The sequence below is a fragment of the Tupaia chinensis genome, unplaced genomic scaffold, assembly GCF_000334495.1.
Source record: "Tupaia chinensis unplaced genomic scaffold, TupChi_1.0 Scaffold000311_2, whole genome shotgun sequence".
NCBI classification, from domain to species: Eukaryota; Metazoa; Chordata; class Mammalia; order Scandentia; family Tupaiidae; genus Tupaia; species Tupaia belangeri.
The window spans coordinates 1005089-1026827 of NW_006159803.1; the positions used below are offsets into that span (position 1 = coordinate 1005089).

At 37.0% G+C, this 21739-nt stretch overlaps 2 protein-coding genes and 1 non-coding gene across 5 annotated transcripts in view; all 3 read right to left on the minus strand.

Moving 5' to 3' along the window:
• MSANTD4 (Myb/SANT DNA binding domain containing 4 with coiled-coils) overlaps positions 1-21739 on the minus strand; it is an 83157-nt gene that overhangs the window by 38987 nt on the left and 22431 nt on the right. The window lies entirely within an intron of this gene.
• LOC114008232 (U6 spliceosomal RNA) lies at positions 355-461 on the minus strand. The gene has a single exon (XR_003549785.1). It is a non-coding gene; the product is annotated as a U6 spliceosomal RNA (small nuclear RNA).
• KBTBD3 (kelch repeat and BTB domain containing 3) overlaps positions 12761-21739 on the minus strand; it is a 31453-nt gene continuing 22474 nt past the window's right edge. For all 3 annotated transcript variants that reach the window (XM_006150939.3, XM_014588774.2, XM_006150940.3), the window contains one exon: positions 12761-15909. In XM_006150939.3, coding sequence (XP_006151001.1) covers positions 14307-15909 — 1603 coding nt within the window. In that variant the 3' untranslated portion in view covers positions 12761-14306. The remainder of the gene's footprint in view (positions 15910-21739) is intronic.

Below are 21739 nucleotides of genomic sequence, written 5' to 3' on the forward strand. Positions count from 1 at the left end.
ATGTTTTTTTTTTTTTTAAGAGGGTTTTGCCTTAGGGCATGTGTGCACTTGCTGGAGAAAGAAAGAGACAGAGACAATGAGAAGGAAGTGAGAAATCATCCCCGAGGAGATGGCCACACAGCACTCCCTTTTTCTCCATTCTTTTCCCAGGATCTTGGGCACACATGCACATGGGGCCAGTGTTGAGTTTCAAGCTACCAGGTCCAGGTGGGAGTCCAGCAATGTAACTACTACACCATCGGCTGGCCCCAGTGACTTACATAGTATCTTTTTTTTTTCTTTAAATTTATTTATTTTTTTAACATTAATTCACTATACATCATTACAGCATACAAATGAATTTTCCATCCCCAAAAAAATATGGAACGCTTCATGAATTTGCGTGTCACCCTTGCACAGGGGCCATGCTAATCTTCTCTGTATCGTTCCAATTTTAGTATATGTGCTGCTCAAGCGAGCACTCTCTGGTCAAATTTTTAAAAAAATGAATGAATAAATAAAATAAAATAAATAATTATTTTAAAAAAATTTTTAAAGACTTTTGCTGGGACCAGCAGGTGGCATAGTGGTTACAACACTGGACTCCCACATGGCTGATTGTGGTTCAAGTCCTGGACCTTGAGGCTTGAAACTCACACTGAGCACGTGTGAGTATATACCCACAATCCCGAGAGAAGAATGGAGAGGAAGGGACTGTGGGTGGCCATCCATTTGGGGGGTGATTTCTCACTTTTTATCTTTCTGTTTCTTCAATGAGCACATGTGCCCTATAGGAAAAAAAAAAATCTCTATTTAAAAAAAAAATGTTTTTTTGCCATCATAGAATGCATTCACTTGCTGGAAAGAGACAGAGACAAAGAGACAGGGAAAGTGATAAATCACTACCTGCGGGCCCTCATTTATTTGGTCTTTTGGTTTTTGCTATAGGGTACGTGTGCTCGCCAGAGAGACAGACAGAGACAGAGAGACAGAAAGCGAGAAATCACCCTCCAGGGGGGATGGCCATACCGCAATCCCTTCTCCTCCATTCTCCTCTCGGGATCTTGGGCATGCACGCACTCGCGCCTGGCGTGAGTTTAAGCCACCGGGTCCGGGACTAGAACAGTGGTCGACTACATGGGAGTCCAGCGACATAGCCATTACACTAACTGCTGGTCCCCCCAACTCTCTCATTACACTATCTCTGCTATATACAGTTGTCTTCAATTCCTTTTCCTCCAACATTTTGTTGATCACACAATATCATAAGTAATCTACTTTCAATAGCAAGTTCAGCTGGTAATTTCAAGAAAAGTATATCTTATTTTTTTCTTTTTGAGAGATTTTTGCTGTAGGGTACATGCGCTCACTAGAGAGACAGAAAGCAATAAATCACCCCTGGCGGCAGGGGGGTGGGGAGGGGATGGCCACACTGCAGTCCCTTCTCCTCCAGTCTCCTCTCAGGATTTTGGGCACACACACATGCTCAGCTTGAATTTTAAGTCACCGGGTCCAGAACTCAAACCGCGGTCGACTACGTAGAGTCCAGCGACATAATGGTTACACCTTCTGCTGGTCCCAATTAACTTATATCTTAATGGAACCACTCTGGCTGTTGTGCTGAGAACAGAATGTAGAGTTGTAGTTGTGGAAGCAGGGAGACTAGTCAAGAGGCGTTTGCAATAATCCACATGAGATAGTGGTTGCCATTCGGAAAGCAGAGGAACGGTGATTCTGGTCATTTTCTGAAGGAGGAATCTAAGGTGTTCTTGATGGATTGCACATAGCGTGTGAGCAAGAACTGCTGAAGATGCCTACAAAACCTTTGGCCTGAGGAACGGGAAAGATGGAGGTGCCATTACTGAGTGTTAGGGGTTATAAATGGGTGTATTTTAGTGTTAACTTTGGAAATGTTAAGTTGTTGGTTTTTTTTTTTAAGAATTATTTGATTTCATTTGTTGTTGTTGTTATTTTAATTTGACCAGGGAAAGACAGAGAGAGAGAAAAGGAAAATGAGAAAGCAAGCTGCCAGGTCTGGTACTGGAACTGTGGTCAGCCATGTGAGAATCCAGTGCCTTTAACCACCATGTCACCTGCCAGCCCTAGAAATGTTAAATTTTTGATGTCTGTTAGACATTCCACATAAAATGACATGTAGAAATTTTGATATATGAACTTCAGAAGAAGTGTGTATTATAACTATACATTTGAGAGCCATTAATATATAGATAGTAGCTAAGCTTTTGCTATTGGATGAGATCACTCATGGAATTAGTCTCAATGGAAAAGACAAGTCTAAGATTTGGTATCCAACATTAAGTTCAGAAAAGAAAACAAACAAACAAAAAAAAAACAGAGAAAGAGAAAAAGAACCAACATAGGAAACTAAGATGGAGTGAGGCAGAGGAAAATAGAAGACAGTGAAGTTCTGGAAGCCATATAAGAGATGTATATCAAGGAGGAGGGTGTGAAGAACCGGGTGAAAACTACAAATGGAGCAGGTATGAGAAGTAACAAGAGGCTACTGGTGGTCTTGACAGAAGCATGTTTAGTGAAATTATTTGCAATAATTTGAGAGAAGAAAGAAATGGATCCATACAGAAAAATGGGGCAGTTCTTGGTGGATATATGGAATCAACATGTTTGTATGCTGAGAGATAATCCATAAAGACAGGAAACTAGATGCTGAAGAAGAGAGAACTGTTGAAGTAAATGGGAATATGATTGTCTCATAAATGGAAGGTAGATACAAGAACAGAAGTCATGAGGGAATATGGCTTCCAAACAAGGCCAGGACATAGAATGCAAGATACTGAAGACAGACAAGGGTAAAGAGAAGCCACATTTATGAAATATGAATGGGTCTTCCAGAGAGTTCCTAGAATGAAGTGCAGTTGAACTTGATGTGGTGGTAGATTGTTAAAAATGTTGTATAATTGAGGCCGGCAGGTGGCGTGGTGGTTAAGGGCACTGGACTCCCACGGTTCAAGTTCTGGACCTGGCAGCTTGCTTTCTCATTTTCCTTCTGTCTGTCTCTCTCTCATTCTGTCCCTTTCTGGCCAAATTTAAATAAACAAACAAATAAAGTTAACTAAAATAATTAAAGAAAAAAAGTTATGTAATGAATTATATACCTCTTTGTTGCTACACCCTTTACAGTGTATCTTTGCTATTTGCTATGGAGCCTATTTTGCACTCTTTGAAATCTCTACTGTCTTATGAATTGCTTTGACCAACAGAATGCAGTAGGAGGGGCATATGGGACTTTTAGGGCCCAGCCTTGATACCTTTTAGCCCTGCTTTCACTCAGAGGGAAAGAAGTCCAGGCCATTCTGCTAGAGGAAGAGCTGCATTGGAGGTGTTGCCTCTCTGTCTTTTGCTTGCTCATGGAAGAAATAAACTTAAAATTGGGGCACAGAATATTTAAGAAACTTTTTCCAGTTTACACAGTTTATAAGCTGCTCTCTGTAGAGGAACTCTGACTTCAGAGCTGGTTCTTAGCCTCTATCCCAATGTGTTCCCCAACTTGTCCACTGATAAGAATTATTTGCAGTATTTGTTAAAAATATGGGTTTCAGGACCAGCAGATAGCATAATGGTTATGTTGCTGGATTGCCATATGACCAACTGGGGTTCAAGTCCCACACCCAACAGCTTGAAACTCACACTGGGTGAGTAGGCCTGTTTGTCCAAAATCCCTAGAGGAGAATGAAGGAGAAGGGATTGCAGTATAGTCATCCTCTCTTGCGGGGGAGGGAGGTGATTTATTGCTTTCTGTCTCTCTGTCCGCCTCTCCAGCGAGTACATGCACCCTATAGCAAAAATTTCTCTAAAACAAACAAAAATATGGGTTCTAGAATTCTAATCTAGAATTTTCTAAATAAAAATATCTAAGAGTGAGGTCCTAGGCTTGGTATTTTAAGCAGAAACTCCCAGATAACTTGATTTTGAAGCATGTTTGAGGAATATTGCTTACATTGTATATGTGTGGTAGACATTCCAATACAGAAATATTGGTTGGTGTCTCAGTATTTCACTGATCACTGAAAGAAATTGCATACTTTAAACTACTGAATACTGGGGGTTTTTTTGTAAAAATTCTTAGAAATAAGCATGCATAATAATTTGTTCTTGTAAGAGAAATGTGAACCATATTTACATCAAAGAACACTGTGTCTATCTTTTACTCCTTCAGGAATAGATATAAGGTGAATACTATTTGTAAAAGAAACAAAAAAATTACTGATTTGTTAAAAGGTTGTTTAAAAATTAGTTATAAATAGTACGAATTCTAGTTAATGTTTCATAACATAAAAGGGTAGTTAATCTCTAAAAGGAAAAACATTAAGGCTAATTGGATTTTTAAATCTGAAAAGCCCACAGGGAAAGGCTTTTCTTGATTAAAAAATTTAAACTCATTTTACAGCACATATTTCAGTCAGGGTTAGGGAAGGGTAATTAACTTCCCATGGAAGATTACCACCAGAGCAAAATCAGGTTAAACAAGCCCTAAACTTAGAAGAAATGCAAAAATATTTATCAGATGCAGCAAAATTTAACATTATAAATACTAAGATGATCTGTTTAATATTTATGCCCAAGTTCTTTTTTAGGATCACTTCTACAGAGTTTTTTCTTAAGTTTTTCACGAATATTGTTAATTTGGATATCTCATGTTTAGGCTCATTAAGCTTTAAACAAGTCTTTAAATTACAAAATTTAATTATACAAAGTGACTTTATCATGAAAACATGAGTGGGCTTTACAAAAAGTGCTGAATAATAGAATCTGCAGTTTTAAATAATGTTCATTTTGTTGACTGGTCTAGTACCACATTGCCTCAAAATTCAACATTTTGTTTTACTTTCAAAAACCTCAAAACACTTGGAAACCAGCAGTTAGCGTGATGGCTGTCACTGGACTCCCACGTAGTCAACCACAGTTCGCGTCACGGACCCGGTGGCTTAAAACTCACGCCGGGTGCGTGTGCGTGCGTGCCCAAGATCCCGAGAGGAGAATGGAGGAGAAGGGATTGCGGCGTGACCATCCCCGCTGGGGGGTGATTTCTCGCTTTCTGTCTCTATGTCTCTCTCTGTCTGTCTGGCGAGCGCACGCACCCTATAGCGAAAAAACCTCTCAAAAAAAAAAAAAAACAAAAAAAACTTCAAAACACTCTGGGACCAGCAGTTAGCATAATGGTTATGTCGCTGGACTCCCACGTAGTCCACTGTGATTCGAGTCCTGGACCCGGTGGCTTAAGTTCACGCCAGGCGCGTGTGCGTGCATGCCCAAGATCCCAAGAGGAGAATGGAGGAAAAGGGATTGTGGTGTGGCCATCCCCTCTGGGGGGTGATTTCTCGCTTTCTATCTCTCTGTCTCTCTCTGTCTGCCTGGCGAACGCACGCACCCTATAGCAAACACCTCTCCAACAAAAGAAAAAAAAACTCAAAACACTCTAAACATTTTGAAACTTTTAAAATTCAAAGTGAAAACTGTTTTTTTTTAGAGTTATTTTCTCTGGAAGAGATACATAAAAATCCATTGAAATCTAAATTTGACAGAATTTACATTGTAAGTATATAAGGGCCTATGGCCCAATGCTATGTAACCTTTAGTGACTAGAAAGAGGACAAACTGCCATTTAAATGCTTTCACAGTTTATTTCCTGGAAGAATGAAGATTGAAATTTGTCATTTAGGGGCTTTTTTTTTCTCCAGGGTTTGGAGAAAGGGGCTAGTTCAGGCAGGTTGAGAAATTACATAAAAGACTTCAAATGCCAATGCATCAAACTGTGATGGTTAGCCATTCTATTTAATGACTTAAAGTTTCACTTTGGCCTGTGAGTATTAAAATGTTGATCAAGGGACTAGCAGGTGGTGTGGTGGTTAAGGCACTAGATCTCCCACATGGCTGACCTTGATTTGAGTCCTGGATCTGTGGGCTTGCTTTCTCACTTTCCCTTTTGCTGTCTCTCTTTGGTGAGTGTCAATGCCCTATAGCAAGTTAAAATTTTAAAAATAAATAAAATCAAGTAATTTTTAAAAAACTGCTGATTGAGAGAGGAGACTTCTCATTTGAGGGGAGCATCTCCAACAACCTGGTGGCAGCCCAATTCTCTCTGATAGCCCTGTGTGTGTGTGTTTGAGAGATATTTGTAGTAGGGCATATGTGCTTGCTTTAGAGACAGAGAGACAAAAAGCAAGAAATCACTTCCCAGGGGGAATGGCCCCACCATAATCCCTTCTCCTCCATTCTCTCTGGGGATGTGGGGCACGCACGCACACACACATGCCAGGCATGAGTTTTCAGCCACCAGGTCTGGGACTCAAACCATGGTCAACTGTGTGAGAATTGAGTGTCTTATCCACTATGCCACCTTCTGGCCCCATATCCATTTTTTCTTTTTTAAATAAACTCTGCTAAGGGCGTCTGTAAAGAGGGATTGAAAAGAAGGGATCAGGCTGAATAGAGAAGGGACTGTGGCATGGCCATCCCCCCTGAGGTGTGATTTTTTTGCTTTCTGTGTTTGTCTCTCTGGCAAGGGCATGCACCCTATAGCAAAAACCTCTCTCTCTCTCTGGAGGAAAACAAAACAAAACAAAAATAAAAACAGAAAAAGAAAGAAAAGCTGGAAGCACATGGAATATTGTTAGTAATAAGAAAAAAAAATTAGAGCAGTATATCTGAATCAAGAACTAACAAATAAGTACCAGAGATCTTCAGAAATTCAGAGAAGACAGTTGGCCTGATACAGTCATGTGGGATTAGGACAGAGTTCATGTTTCAAGAGTTGGGTTTCCAAGGAGGAACTGTGTTTCAACCTTGGCCATAGTCTGAAAGAAGGATTTGAAATTCAAAGTCACTTAATAGATCACAGCTCATCTCATGGGAAAACCAAAACATGATAGAATATGGCCCCTTTCCAGAGAGAATAGAAATGACAGGAACTAGAATTAAGAGAGCCTCTGTCCAATGCAATACTGAAAAAGCCCTTTTGCAGTATCATTTAGTCTCTCAGACTTTGATCGTCCTCACTAGCTCTACTCCATGAGCATCTGAGTATACAAGGTACAGAAGCTTATATTGTAGCAGCTGACTAGCTCTTATGTGCTTGGTGGCCAGTGGGGCAGGGTTGGCCAGTTCTGGCTCTGTACATGGGGCTAGCCTCTGCTGTTCTCATCTGTGGCTCTGGCTACTTTGTCATTCCATTTTAGGTCAGTCAGTGCCTGGAAGTCTCTGTCCATCTATAATTCAACCTCAAGTCTGTTATTCTGTTTATTTCAAACCAGATTGTCCACTTTAAATTCTGTATTGCTGGATATAACCCAGCTACAAAAGTCCCTTCTGGCAAGCCCTCACCCCCATCACCACTCTCAGTAGTTCTGAGCCTCATCAGTCACTCAGGGGCCCAGGACATCTGGAAAGGAAGAGGCAAGAAATTGAGAACCCTGGCATCCACTCTTCTATACTTTTATTTCTAATATCAATAAATACAGACAAGTTTTTTTCTTACATTTTAATAAATTTATAATTATTTTATAGAATTGAAATGTTTTATTACATGTTAGTTAATATGCTTAATATACTCCTGCAAAAAATGCTGATTTTATTTCTCATATAGCAAAAGCCCACATTCCATTAATAGAGAAATGAAGTTACCTGTGTATGCAATGTAAGTAGCTTTGAGCACTATCCCCTCTAAGTGGGGAAAGGTTACTGAAGCTATTATGCTGTTGTAGGAGAAAAAGAGGTTGCTAGTGAACCAGTGAAACTTGTAGGCATTGTCTTATCAACTATTGCCTTTGAAAGAAATCAGAACGAGATATTAAAATTAACTGAAAACAAATCATCACCAAGCACTAAAAATTTAGGTGGATAAATGACATTGAATCTGTAAGTTCACTTTTAAGAACCAAGTATACATACATGACTATACAATCACCTATACATGCTCTCCAAAAGTGGGAAATGCACTGTATGTTGCAATTTCACTCTCAAGTAAATGCTTCTGAGTAGCTTTTCCACATACTAAAAAAGCCCAAGGTTACATAAACTATCTAAACCAATTTTCTAAAAGACTTTGAACATAAGCAAGATATTAAATACTACAAAAAAGTTAACACATACATTAATAGTAACTAAAGTATAATGTGGTAGCATTCTAAAATATGAAATCCTAGCATACTTTGAAATAATTTCTATGTGAAAATAAGTTGCAAAATGTACATATATATTAAATCCATTCAGTAACAACATAGCTATAATAAATATATTTTGCTTCATACATCAGCTCAGTACAGTATCAGTTTATTATAATGATGCCTTGTTATATGGCAGGACATGTGCTAGTTTCTAGATCCAGAAATGCTGAAGATATGTTCCTATCCCTAAGAGCTTTCAGTTAAATGAGGAAAATAGATATGTTAGAAAATATGCCTACTACAATGTGAAACTCATTAATAAAGTATTGTACTCTTGAGTTATTTCAGCAACCCTGTTACTCTTGAGACCAATAGCATAATTTGCTGAGCTAGTTAAACCTTTATGGTTGGAGATGTTTTCAAAGTTAATGAAATGAACAAAGCTACCTGACTCACTGTTGTTTATGGCCTTCTGTGAAAATATCATGCTCATCCAACTGGACTAACAGCACAAATGAATCTCCAGATTTAGATTATTATTGCTAGAAAGCTGGCCTGTATTGATTCGTGAGCAAAGTGTCCACTCATTAACCACCAAAGATGTGAATGCTTTGATTTCTACTTTTTGCATACCTTCTGTAGTCTTTTTTTGAAATGTTTTTTTAAATTCTAAAAAACATATCCAGTGATAAATGATTGACTTACTAAAATATGGCTTTAGAATTCTCCCAAGATACATTTGTGATTATGTTGATTGGGAGTGAGGTGGAGGAATGAGATTCAACAAGGTTCTAGCCCAAATGGGGTTATAAAAGCTATAGAGCGAGGTAAGGAAATGAGATGTTTGATGTATCAGCTATACTAGGGAGAGTGAGGCAAAATCCATATGTGAAACAGATTCTACTGTGCTGGCCAGGTTCAATCTACCAAAAAGTAAGAGCTAGATAAGTTCTCTAAGGCAACTACACAAAGAGAAGTTGTGTAATCTCAGCCATTGTGGGAGATGTTAATGTGCTAAGCATTGAAACAAGAAGAAAAATTACGTCTTGATTTTAAAGGAATGGGAGACATGGTACCATTTCAAACACAGGAATGACTGTCAGGGAGACAGAATCCTAGGGCGAAAGACTGAAAATTATTACCTGGAGGCAGAGTTGTTTTCAATGTTAGAAAAAACTTTCTAGTAGAATTGTTAAAAATGGAGGTATTGGGACCAGCAGGTGGCGTGGTGGTTAAAGGGCACTGGATTCCCACATGGCCGAAAGCAGTTCAAGTCTTGGACCTAGAGGCTTGGTCTTTCACTTTCCTCTTTCTCTCTCTCTGCCTGATCAAACTAAAAATAATAATAATAATAAAGTTAAGTAAAATAATTGTTTTAAAAATGGAGATATTGACTCTTTACCCCTGAAAACTCTGAATTAGAAATTGAAGGGAAAAAAAATCATGTGCCAAGGTTTTTGTTTAATTGCCATAGGGCACCTGTACTTGCCAGAAAGAGACACAGAAAAGGAAAAAGAAAGTGATCACCGCCCCCCCCTCCCGGGGGGGGGTAGTGCAAGGGAGGGACACACCCCAATCCTTTCTTCTCTATCTATGTCTGGAGATTTGGGGCATGTGCAACACACACACATACACACACACACACACACACACCTGACAGGATTTTCAAGTCACTAGGGCTGAGACTAGAACCACATTTGGTCATATGAGAATCCAGTACCTTAACCATCATGCCACCTGCTAGCCCCATGCCAAGGATGTTTTAGAATTTAGAGGTTCCTTCTAGTCCAGGTTGGAAGATTCTAAGATTATTTTCAAAATTGAATGAGTCAGTGAATTAGAAGTTATCTTTTGATAAAGTTTTGATACATATATAATAGTATCATACTGTGATTAAACTCCCTAATTTGATATTCAACTTGATTAAGAATTAGTCATCAAATATAATTTATAAACTCATCTAGCTTTTTAAGACATATTCTTTCAAATTATATATTTAACTAAAATAATTACATTTGGCTATATAAATACATTTACAAGGAAATAGGAACAATAATTCAGGAGAAAATTTTAGGTTCTGGTCTTTCAGTTTCTATTTGCTATGGAATAGTCATGTACCTATTTATAAATAGAATGGAAAATCCCACTTAACTGACTATAAATGACATCAGCACCATTTGCAGACATTTCCTGAGTGATTTTTTTAAAGAAAAATTATCTTCAATAAAAATACTCCTAAAATTGTATAATTTTAAGACTCAAGTCCTATTGAAAAATCTTAAGTATGGAGAACCACTGAAATCAAGTTACTCAGAATGCCTAAAATACTACTAATAAATAAAATGAAGAAAGCAGTTATTATATATAAGAAAGAAATCGAGACCAAAATGTGTAACTAGAATGGAAGAATTTTTGGTCAAATGCTCGAGTAGGAAATTACTGGACTAATAATCTGCCACATGCCCCAGTCTTTGGTAACTGGTTTCATCCTAAAGTATGACTTTATAAAGTGGAGTAAAGTTGTTTCTTACATTGAACAGAAATCTGCTTCTTGGGGCCAGCAGGTGGCATGGTGGTTAAGGCAGCTGGACTCCTACATGGCTGACCGTGGTTGAGTCCTGGATCTGGCAGCTTGCTTTCTCACTTTTCTTCTCTCTCTCTTTGGTCAACTTAACAAAAACAAAATAATAAAATAATGACAATGAATAAAATTAAATAAAAATTTAAAAAAAAAATGAAATCTGCTTCTTTATAATTCTAGCCCTTATTTTTAGGTTGCCCTCCAGAACTATCCCATCCCTTTCCTCCATAAGACATTTTTGAGTCTTAGTCTTTTAGTTCTAAATAAAACATTGGATTCAGTTAAACTGAGAATGATAATCTTAAAGTAACATTATATATTCAACTGCATACTTAATATTTACATGTTTGACTTATTTTAAAATGGTATACTTGAGCTAAACATACTGGACACATATTCATGTTCTTGGTATCTGAGGAAAATGGAACCATATTGCATAAGTCTTAACTAATATCCTACCTTTCAACGGTAGCACATAGTAAATATTGCTGTGCTTAAGACCTTTGTTCTTCCCCAAATTAGTCTTGAATGTTATGGGAATGTAGTTCATTTTGATTATGCAAATATTCTTCATATTACTTAGTTTCAAAAGCTGTAGATGAACAAAAATGTTCCATATTTTAACCAAAGACTGAAGATTGCTCTAGAAATGTCCATTAATTTTGAATTCATTTTATATGTTAAATTTAATCTTTTTATATTTAATAACATTATATACATACTTTCAATTTTGGGAGACATTACAATATTAAAATATTTTTGCATGTTTAATCCAAATGTGGTAGAGCAAACAAACAATAATGGACCTAGAAATATTAAATAATTATTCACAGGACTGACAGAAATTTGGATAATGAGCACAATTATTTTGTCTCTTATACTGTCATACTGGCTATAGAAAATATACTTTATAAACAAACAAACAAAGAGACTAAGGAAAGATCCATAAGGGATATTATTTCCTCTTATTTAACCTTAGCTACAAGTTAAATCAAGAATATTAATTTGCTAAGCTTACACCAGAAAAATAAGAAAAATAGCACTTTCTGTAGATATTGAGAATTGTATTTTCAAGGGATCATTGCAATTCGCATGTCAGAAATTCAGAATGGAGGGTGAGGCCAGAATGATAAGTATTATCCTAAGACCTGAAGCTGCAATAAGAGGACATTAATTGGTTTAGTCATTAACCCTGGGTGGTTGGGTTCCTTAAAGTTTTTTTCAAACAGACAGCCATTTTCAATAAGACAGATCAAAAGAAAGTGTTATCTTTTCAACAAGATGCAAATTAGAGTTCTGTTAGTGAAGCAAGCCCAGCATAGATTACAATAGTATAAAGAAGAAGAGTAAATAGTTTGAGATTTTATGTCTAGACAGAATACCTGTCTCACATTAGTATCTGTTGAAGAGCACAAAGGTGCAGATGTGAAGGGATGACAATGAGTAAAAATTACTATAAAATAACCCATAGCAATTGTAGAAACTAGGGCATAAAACCTCTTGAATTAGAAAATGTACTATATACCAAGTGCAAAAGGAGCCACCTAATCCTTGATAACAACTATTTCTAGAAACATTATCATAAATCAATGGCCATTGGGAAGAAGAGTAAAAATCAAGATGATGTAACAATGAAAAAATAATTTTGCTTTAGTTTCTCTTTTGTGGAAGAGATGAACAATTCCTAGAGTCATTATTTAACAATTTTTATTTAAAATATATTCTATTTACATATACTTTATAGTTTAGTAGACTCACATATAGGTCACTGTGTTATGGTCTTTCTCAAATAATTTGTCTCCAAAGCCAAACATACATATACAGAGGCCTCCACTGAATTTTCTTTTTTTAAAGTTTTTGCCATAGGATGTGTGCACTTGACAGAGACAGAGACAATGAGAAATCACCTTCCCCCCCCACCCCCAGAGGGGATGGTCACAATGCAATCTCTTCTCCATTTTCCTCCCAAGATTTTGGGCATGCATGCATATGTGCCCAGTGTGATTTTTAAGCTGCCAGGGGTGAGACTTGAACCATGGTTGGCCATGTAGGAATCCAGTGCCTTAACCACTACACAACCTGCTGGACCAAATTTTACTTTTCCTTAAACACACATACATAGAGAAAAGACAAGAGCAAACTAATTGCTTAGATAGGAAGGCCACCAATTCTATAGAATTTTATTTTACACAACTGTCATCTGATTAGTGATAGTCCTGCTTTTAGAACTACATGAAAATGTACTCTCTTATTCTCTTATATTTTGAAAAATATATTTAAAACCTGATGACATATTTATATGGTAAAAGAGCCCTCTTTAAGTATACTTCCATTTAGAAACATACTCTGTCGATTTATAACAGATTAATAACTGATACACAAAAATATCTTCTCGCAAGGCATAACCTTCTAGCTGAGAACAAGAATGAATAATACTGTTTGCATTGAAGATGATTTAATATTAAACTAATGCAGGTTGTGAATGCTCCTATCAGTACCAAAAGCGTAGTCATTTTTTTAAAAATCAAGAGAATAATTTACTGAAGTAATAAACCAACATAGAGCTTTACAGTTGGCATATATCATCATAGACGATTGATAAGGTACTAACTTAAATCCTGAAATTTCTTATTTTAGCTCAAAGTTGAACAAAGAAATGCAATAATCTAGAGGCCAAAGTTTTTGCTTCCTCAATTATGTGGGAACCCAGAAATGGTACAGAAAAATTATTTTAGGACCAACATCCCATAATCTAACTGCTTCATTCAATGAGTTACATGTTAAGTTAAACTCAGGACAAGTAGTAGCTTAGAACTAATAATGCAATCAAGAATGTTAATTTACTAAGCTGGAGCCAGAAAATAAGATATGATGCTGCAACTGCTAAAATAGAAACAAACTGATGGTGAACACCTATAGAATCAGCAATTTTAAAAGCATTTAAATAACTACCGATGGTATTATAACACATACATTATCCTCTTAATGATGAACTGAGTCACAATAAAAGGTAAACTACTCTTAGTGTGCTATTTAGAAGGATGGTAAAATGTATTTTAGAAAAATTTCTGACCATAAGTAAAGGTCAAAGAAAGTGATTTAATCAAGTTAACTAAATGTTCAGAAAGGATAGAAATTCAACACAAATTCTTACAGAAGTAGGAGCCTTACCTTTTCTATTTTTCACCTCATACAATATATGGTATAAATAATCCATTTTAATTACCTCCAGAAATTTCTTCCATCTAAATATTATAAATCTGTGAACTTTGATTTGCTTTTACTAGTCTTTCATTCATAAAGTACTTTTAACAATCAAAGCATCAAAGCTTGTGAATATTATTTACATATGAAAATATTAAGTAGTCTGGATTCTCCAAAGTTAAATTATATTCAATATACTTTTTGGTAAAATGTATTTTGTATTTTAAGTTTCTGGGAACTGTTTATTCATGATGCATATATGTGTGATACATAGTAATTTTCTAATAGCAGGAACATGTTATTAATATGTAGAGACCTTTTTTATCAGTCTTTATGGTTAACAAATTCACTCTAGATTACTAGAACTAGAATAGTTTTAGAATGTCCAGGCACACGCATTTTTAGAAATGATTAGAAAACCATGGGTCCCTGTACTTATTAAACTGAATCACCTGGCAATAAAATTCAGTTAAGGCTCTAGGCATTGGTGACACTTCTTCCCACTCAGACCTGCTGCTGTGGTAGACCTGCACTTCATCTGTGATTTCATCTGGTGCGTAATCACCTCCTAATATATAAATTTTGTCTTCAATTCCAATTGCACCTGCATTAAAGCCTGCACATTCAAAAGATCCTTCACCCTTCCAAACACAAGTATCTGGACAAAAACTGTAAACCTTATAGGTGGAAAGGTCACATATATACAATGTGCAGTTTACTGGGACAGCTTTAATTAGTGTTGCATGAAAAAATTGTCCAAACTCTGCTACTAGTTCAGACCACTGATCAGTTGCAGCATCATATTTAAAAAAGCAATCAAGTGATGGGTTGAAGGCATCTGTAATCTCTACCTCTGATCCAAGAACATAAATTACATTTTGGCATGCACTGGCTTCTGGATAGTATATGCCTCTGGGTAATGGGCTAACTGATATCCATTCTTTGGAAAGAGGATTATAAGATTCAACATCCAAGAGACTTTTAATGTCTTGAGATCCTTTAGTCTTTCCACCTATGACAAATAATCTATTAAGAGCCATAACTGACGTATGCATGGTTCTTGGTGTTTTCATAGTTGATACCAAGAAGAAATCATTTTTGACTGGACAGTAGCACCAAGTTTGGTCAGTGGCATCATGATATGGCTCAGCAATATGAAGTCGAACTGTTCTACAACACTTCCCTTTGCAGCCACCTGTTAAGAATATTTTTTCTCCATAGCTAGACAGACTAGATCCTGGCAGATCAATCAGGTGTGATTGTGGCAGTATTTTCCACGAGTCAGTTTTAATATTATAGCAAAACGTATATTGATTTTCTCCATTTTCCTCAGTTTTATGAATGAAAATGTATTTTTCAGTTGTGGAGGGCCGAGCATCAGGGAAGAGTCCACCAGAACCTTGCACACATTTAATTGCATCCATGATTATGTCAAAACAGTTTGTGTTTTTGAGTAAACACTCTTCATTGAGCAGATAGTCTTGAAGTGTCTCCTCAGACAACTGATGTAATCTTACTTTTTTAATCAAATGAGGCAGATACTTTTGTCTTGATTCTAAGTTATATTTGGTCCAACTAAGGACGACCTTCAGTACTGTTTCTTCTTCAGGAACGTTTAATTCATCTGATTCCAGACATTTTTGTAATACTCCAAAATTCATCTCTAAGAAATCACTGGATTTAAATAATAGAGAAAAGTGATGTTGTACAAAGTATAATGCATGATCAAACAAACGGGTAGAGCCATAGCTATCTGATATAGATAATAACTGTAAACAATTGACAAGATTAATACTTTTTATTAAAAAGTCACTGCAAGCTTTGGATAGAAAGGAAACTTGAAGAAATGATGACAACTGGAAGAACATTTCCACATTATCATCTGTTATTTTTGTTTTTCCAGTATAGGCATAATCAAGAAATGCTTTTATTGCTTTGGAGGATAAATTAGTAATGGTAACACTTCCATCATCTCTTTCTTTCATGTTTACTTCAAACATAGCCCTGCAAAAATAAAGAATACATAAGAACAAGTAAACAGGAATATTTTATTCCATAATTATTTTCAGTGTTACCATAAAGAAATTTCCTTTACCCTTAAGTTGACTAAAAGTATATTTATTAAATCATAATTGAAAAGCATCTTAATAAATATTTTACCATCTAGAATAATTATATACCATATTATTTATTGGCCAACCAACATAACTTTCACATTGAAAATATATACATTATAACTGAGCTATAGCAAGTAATCAGAGTGATGATAAAAAGATTCAAATTTTACAAACTGATTTGCTCTTATGTATTATTCATAGAGTTAGGAGAAAATCCAGTGACAGAATTTATTTATTTATGGGTTAATTATTATCAACTATACTGGTGATAAGTAAAGTGACTTAAAATATAATACTTTTGGATTTTCAATTTAATGCTCTCTTTCAGATTAACCTTTGATTTGACAGTAATGAAATATGAAAGATGGACCATAGTGAGATGTCAAATGTCTACAGTGAATCTATGTGTAGGTGAAACTTCCACTTAAGAAAACATGTCTAAATAGACAACATTTATATAGCACTTTAGAGAAAAGAGAACATGACTTCATAAAACTAAACAATGGTGTACCACACAGCAACCAAAAAAAGCAAAAAGTAAGTTTTTGTGGTAATATCACTGAGGGAGGAAGATAAATTCTCAAATTTGAATAATTAGACCAGCTTGAAAGTTCTTAATAAATTCTTTTTTAAAAGAATTATTGTATTTAATTTCATTTATTATTATTGCTTTTTAATTTGACCAGAGAGAGACAAAGAGAGAGGAAGTGAGAAAGCAAGTTGCCATGTCTAGGACTTGAACGGCAGTCATCCATTGTGGTAGTCTAGTGCCTTAACCACCATGCTACCTGCTTGCCTGTTAATAAATTCTATTTTAGAGCCAGCTTCATGGCCTAGTGGTTGGGGGAGCCAAATCCCACATGACCATTCCAATCCCAGATCTGGCAGCTTGAAAAATATGCCAGATATGTGTGTAGTAGGATACAGAAATGGAGAAGAGATTATGGCATGACTGTGCTCTACTGAAGGGTGCTTTCTCTCTCTCCCCCACCTCCCTTTGATGAGTGTACTTGCACTCAGGCATTTTTATTTTTAAGTTAGATTTTAGCTCCACATAGTAAAGTTGGTAGAATCTGAAGAATTGGCAATTTCTTAGATTCAGAGTAGGCAAAAACATTTATTTGGAAATGTGAGGACTAGGACTAAAATTTATTTCACTTTTGGTTCTGGTTTAATAATAGTTTGTCCAGGACACCTTGATGGGTCAGTGCCCCCTGGGAACATAAGAACCCTGGGGAGAACCAGTTAACTTATAAGAGTCTACTCTAGAGGGTTAGTAAATCTATTAAGGAAGCACGACATCTACCTGAAAAACATAAGGGGTTTTTTAAATAAATAATATACCCCTAAGGGATAAAAAAAAGATGACAAAGTGCCTTCCTACTAGTCTATTCAATAGTTCTTAAGGGACCAGCAGTTAGCGTAATGGCTATTTTGCTGGACTCCCATGTAGTCGACCGCAGTTCGCGTCCCGGACCCAGTGGCTTAAAACTCAGGCCAGGTGCATGTGTGTGCATGCCCAAGATCCCGAGAGGAGAATGGAGAAGAAGGGATTGCGGCGTGGCCATCCCCCCCGGGGGGTGATTTCTCGTTTTCTGTCTATCTTTCTCTGTCTGTCTGCCGAGCTCATGCGCCCTAGAGCAAAATCCTCTTAAAAAAATAGTTCTTAACTTTCATGACTTACTGACTTTGGGAGGTGATTTTTTTTTTCTTTAGGTTTTGCTATAGGGCACATGTGCTTGCTATAAAGAAACAGAGAGAGACAGTGAGAGGGAAAATGAGAAATCACACCCGGAGGGGATGGCCAGGTCTCATCCCCTTCTCTTCCACTCTTCTCCTGGGATCTTGGGCACATACACATATGTGCCCAGCATGATTTTCAAGCCACCAGGTCCAGGATGTGAACTGCAGTTGACCATGTGGGAGTCTAGTGCCTTAACCACCCCTGCTGGCACAGGAAGGAATTTAACTTTGTTGTGCTTCAAATTCTTAATCTGAAAATAGGGATTTTGGTAGTATCTATCACATTGGGTTCTAACCAAGGAATAAATTAATTGATACAAGGTTATTAAATATTATAATTATTCTAAAAAAGGAAATGCTTTCTATCAGATTATTCATTTATTATTGCCAGAGAGAGAGAGAACTCCTCAGTGGGGCATGGTCACACCACAATCCTTTTCCATTCCTTCAGGATTTTAGGCACACATGCATGCACACATGACCTGTGTTTTGTAAGCCTCCAGGACTAGGATGTAAACTGCAGTGAGTCATGTGGGATCCACCTCCCTTTACACAGGGCTTAACCATAGCACTATGGAGCTGGCCCATATGTACTTTTAATTTACCATTAGCTTCCATATTCTGAGGAGACACAGTTAAGATCAATTTCTATACTTAATACTACTCATCTTTAAAATATCCAGTTACCGATATATTCTCCTCTACATTCTCTTTGAGAAGACAAATTTAAGAACTAAACTTCATCCTACTTACCTTTAGAGTCCAGTTAACATATTTCTCAAATTTACCATGCTATCAGAAAGTAGTTATTAATATGTATGATTTTTTCAGTTTTTCAATGACTTTATATCTCAGTCATAATTTTCATTTTTCAAAAACATTGTAAATGTATTTGTCATGCAGTATAAATACTTTTTTGACTTTTTTTTTTGTAGAGGTTTTTGCTCTAGGGCGCGTGCACTCGCCAGACAGACAGAGAGAGACAGAGAGACAGAAAGCGAGAAATCACCCTTCCAGGGAGGATGGGCACGCCGCAATCCCTTCTCCTCCATTCTCCTCTTGGGAACGCACGCACACGTGCCCGGCATGAATTTTAAGCCACCAGGTCCGGGATGCGAACCGCGGTCGACTATGTGGGAGTCCAGCAACATAGCCATTATGCTAACTGCTGGTCCTGACATTTTTCTTTTATATATATTTTTTAAGAGTCTTTTTTTTTTTTTCTATAGAGCACATACACTTGCTGGAAAGACAGAGAGACAGAAAGCAAGAAATCACCCCCTGGGGGCGATAGCCATGCCACAATCCTTTTCCATTCTCCTCTCGGGATTTTGGGCACACACACACACACACACACACACGTCCAGCGTGAATTTTAAGCTGCTAGGTCCAGGTTTCAAACCACAGTCAATTACCTGGGAGTCCAGTGATGTAACCATTATGCTATCTGCTGGTACCTTATTTTATATTTTCTATTCAGTATTTCAGTGAGTGAGTTTAATCACAACGCATATATAAATGAGTGCCTTAACCACCACACCACCTGCTGGCCCCTATACTTTTCTGTTTTAAAAGTAATTTAAGGGACCAGCAGATGGTGTAATGGTTACGTTACTGGACTCCCACATAGTTGACTGCAGTTCAAATCCTAGACCCGGCAGTTTAAAACTCACACTGGGCATGTGTGTGTGCGTGCTCAAAGTCCCAAGAGGAGAATGGAGAAGGGATTCCGGTGTGGCCATCTCCCTTGGGGGGGGGGTGATATCTCACTTTCTATCTCTTTGTCTCTGTCCCTCTGGCAAGCCCATGTGCCCTATAGCAAATATCTCTCCCCAAAAAAGTAATTTAAAAAATTAAGTATAGCCCCATAAAAACACTAAGAGTAAGCTAAACAAAGTACTATGGACAAAATTATGCGCAGGTGAATTTAATTAAAACATAACTTAAAAAGAGTAGATGACTACAAATTCAAATGCTTTCATGCAGCTCTTATGAGCATGAAAATATTATAGGGACATTAAATTGTATTACACGAGATTAGGTCCATATTTTGCTAGTTTGGAAAATAATAATTATAGCAACTAATATTAATTGAATGTAGTGGGCACTGTGCTAATCATTATATATACATTGTGTCATTTAACCCTCCTAGTAATTCTGAGTTAACAGCTACTTTTATTATCTTAATTTTTTACAAATGAGAAAACTGAGACCTGAAACAGTTAAGTAACTTGCCTAAGGTCTTATGTCTAGTAAGTGGTGGGTTTGGTACTTAGATTTAGGACGTATGTTTTAATGGGCTAAGTATTTAACTGTCTCAGTTTCCTGTGAAAAGGCCAACATGAATGATAAGGAAATGAAAAAGAGTTATATGGAAGAGGAGCTCAATTAGGAGAGAAGAGGGCAGACACTAGTGGAACCTGAGAGTGGCAGAATACCAGAACAGTTAAGGTCCCAAAGGAGTTCAAAGGAGAATAATAACTTAAATTACCCAAGAGAAGAAATGAAATGAATAGGTGAAGATGTATAGTCTAATTTGGCAAACAACTAGTTCAAGATCTGTAGCCTCCCTGTCCCCTGTGAACGGTGAGGCAGCACAGAGCCACTGCTCCCAAATTCAAAGGAAGGAACCATACCAAAGCAGGTATTGGTCAAATAGTAAATAAATAAATGTTTGCAGAATGAAGTCCAGCTTATTTACTCCCAAAGGCAATAAGGATGAGGTTTAATAGAAGTTGGTAGGAAAATAGGGGTTAAATTAAAAACAGTTTAACTTAACTTGCATCTTTGTGTTTCTGTATCTTGAATCTTACTTTCTTTTTCTTTTCTTTCATTTTTAAGTTGCTATAAGGTGTATGCACTCACCAGAGAGAGATGGGGGGAGGCAGGGAATGAGAAATCACTCCTCAGGGGGATGACCATGCTGCAATCCCTTCTCCTCCATTCTCTTCTTGGGGATTTTGGGCACACATGCACATGTCTCCAGCGAGTTTTTCAAGCTACTGGGTCTGGGTCTCAAAACTGAGCCATGTGGGCTCTGGCCATTTCAACCACCATGCCACTTGACTAGAGCAAATCTTACTGTTTTTTGTTTTGTTTTTAATCAAGTTTATTTATTGGAGATTTAAATACTGTTTATTTTGAATAAAAATTGTTTCCAAAGTCGAAAGTAATACAAAATACCACAATTTGGATTTAAGATTACTGTGGTTAAGACTAGGAGGCCAACTATCAGCCTGTCACCACAAAAGGCTTGCCTTTGTGTTTACTAAGAGGTCCTACTGGATGGTATTTCCTTTATACAATTACCACAGTACTGAGGCCATGTGTCTGACTCTAAGCCTTACAGAATCAGAAAGCTGCCATCATTATTCCAGATTCTTTCAGCGTCAGTACTAGAACATTCTCTGTAGGATAATATGTGGGAAACCAGATTCTATTCAGAAGGTTGCTTAGAATCTGAATAAGTTGGGTGTTTTTGAGGAATGCTTTTTAGCTAAGAAGTGCTTTACTATAAGAGTATCTCTTATAATGACAGGAATAATTTTAAAATCCTGTGGGTTAGAGCTCTTCTCCCTGGACAATATTACTTGTATGTAACAACTGCTATTTCCCTTTCTGGAAACTTTGCTTCCATTTTTGTTTTACCTGTCCTTTATTTCTCATCTAAAATAATACAGTATAGGGATGCCTCAAACAAGGTTGATTCCAGATCAAATAATTTCTCCCCAGAACACTTCTGTAGACTGATGTTCATATAAGTTTGGCAAATGCTGACCTAAAGGAAGTCTTCAAAAAAGGTAGTCCTGGGTCAACAGATTGTGTGGAGGTTAGGGTGGCTGCATCCCATATGGCCAGTTGGTCAGTTCAAGTCCCTGACCTCATGGCTTGAAAATCACACTGGGCTGTGTGCGTGCGTGCCCCAAATCCTCAGTGAAGAGTGGAGAAGGAATTGTGGCATGGCCATCCACTCG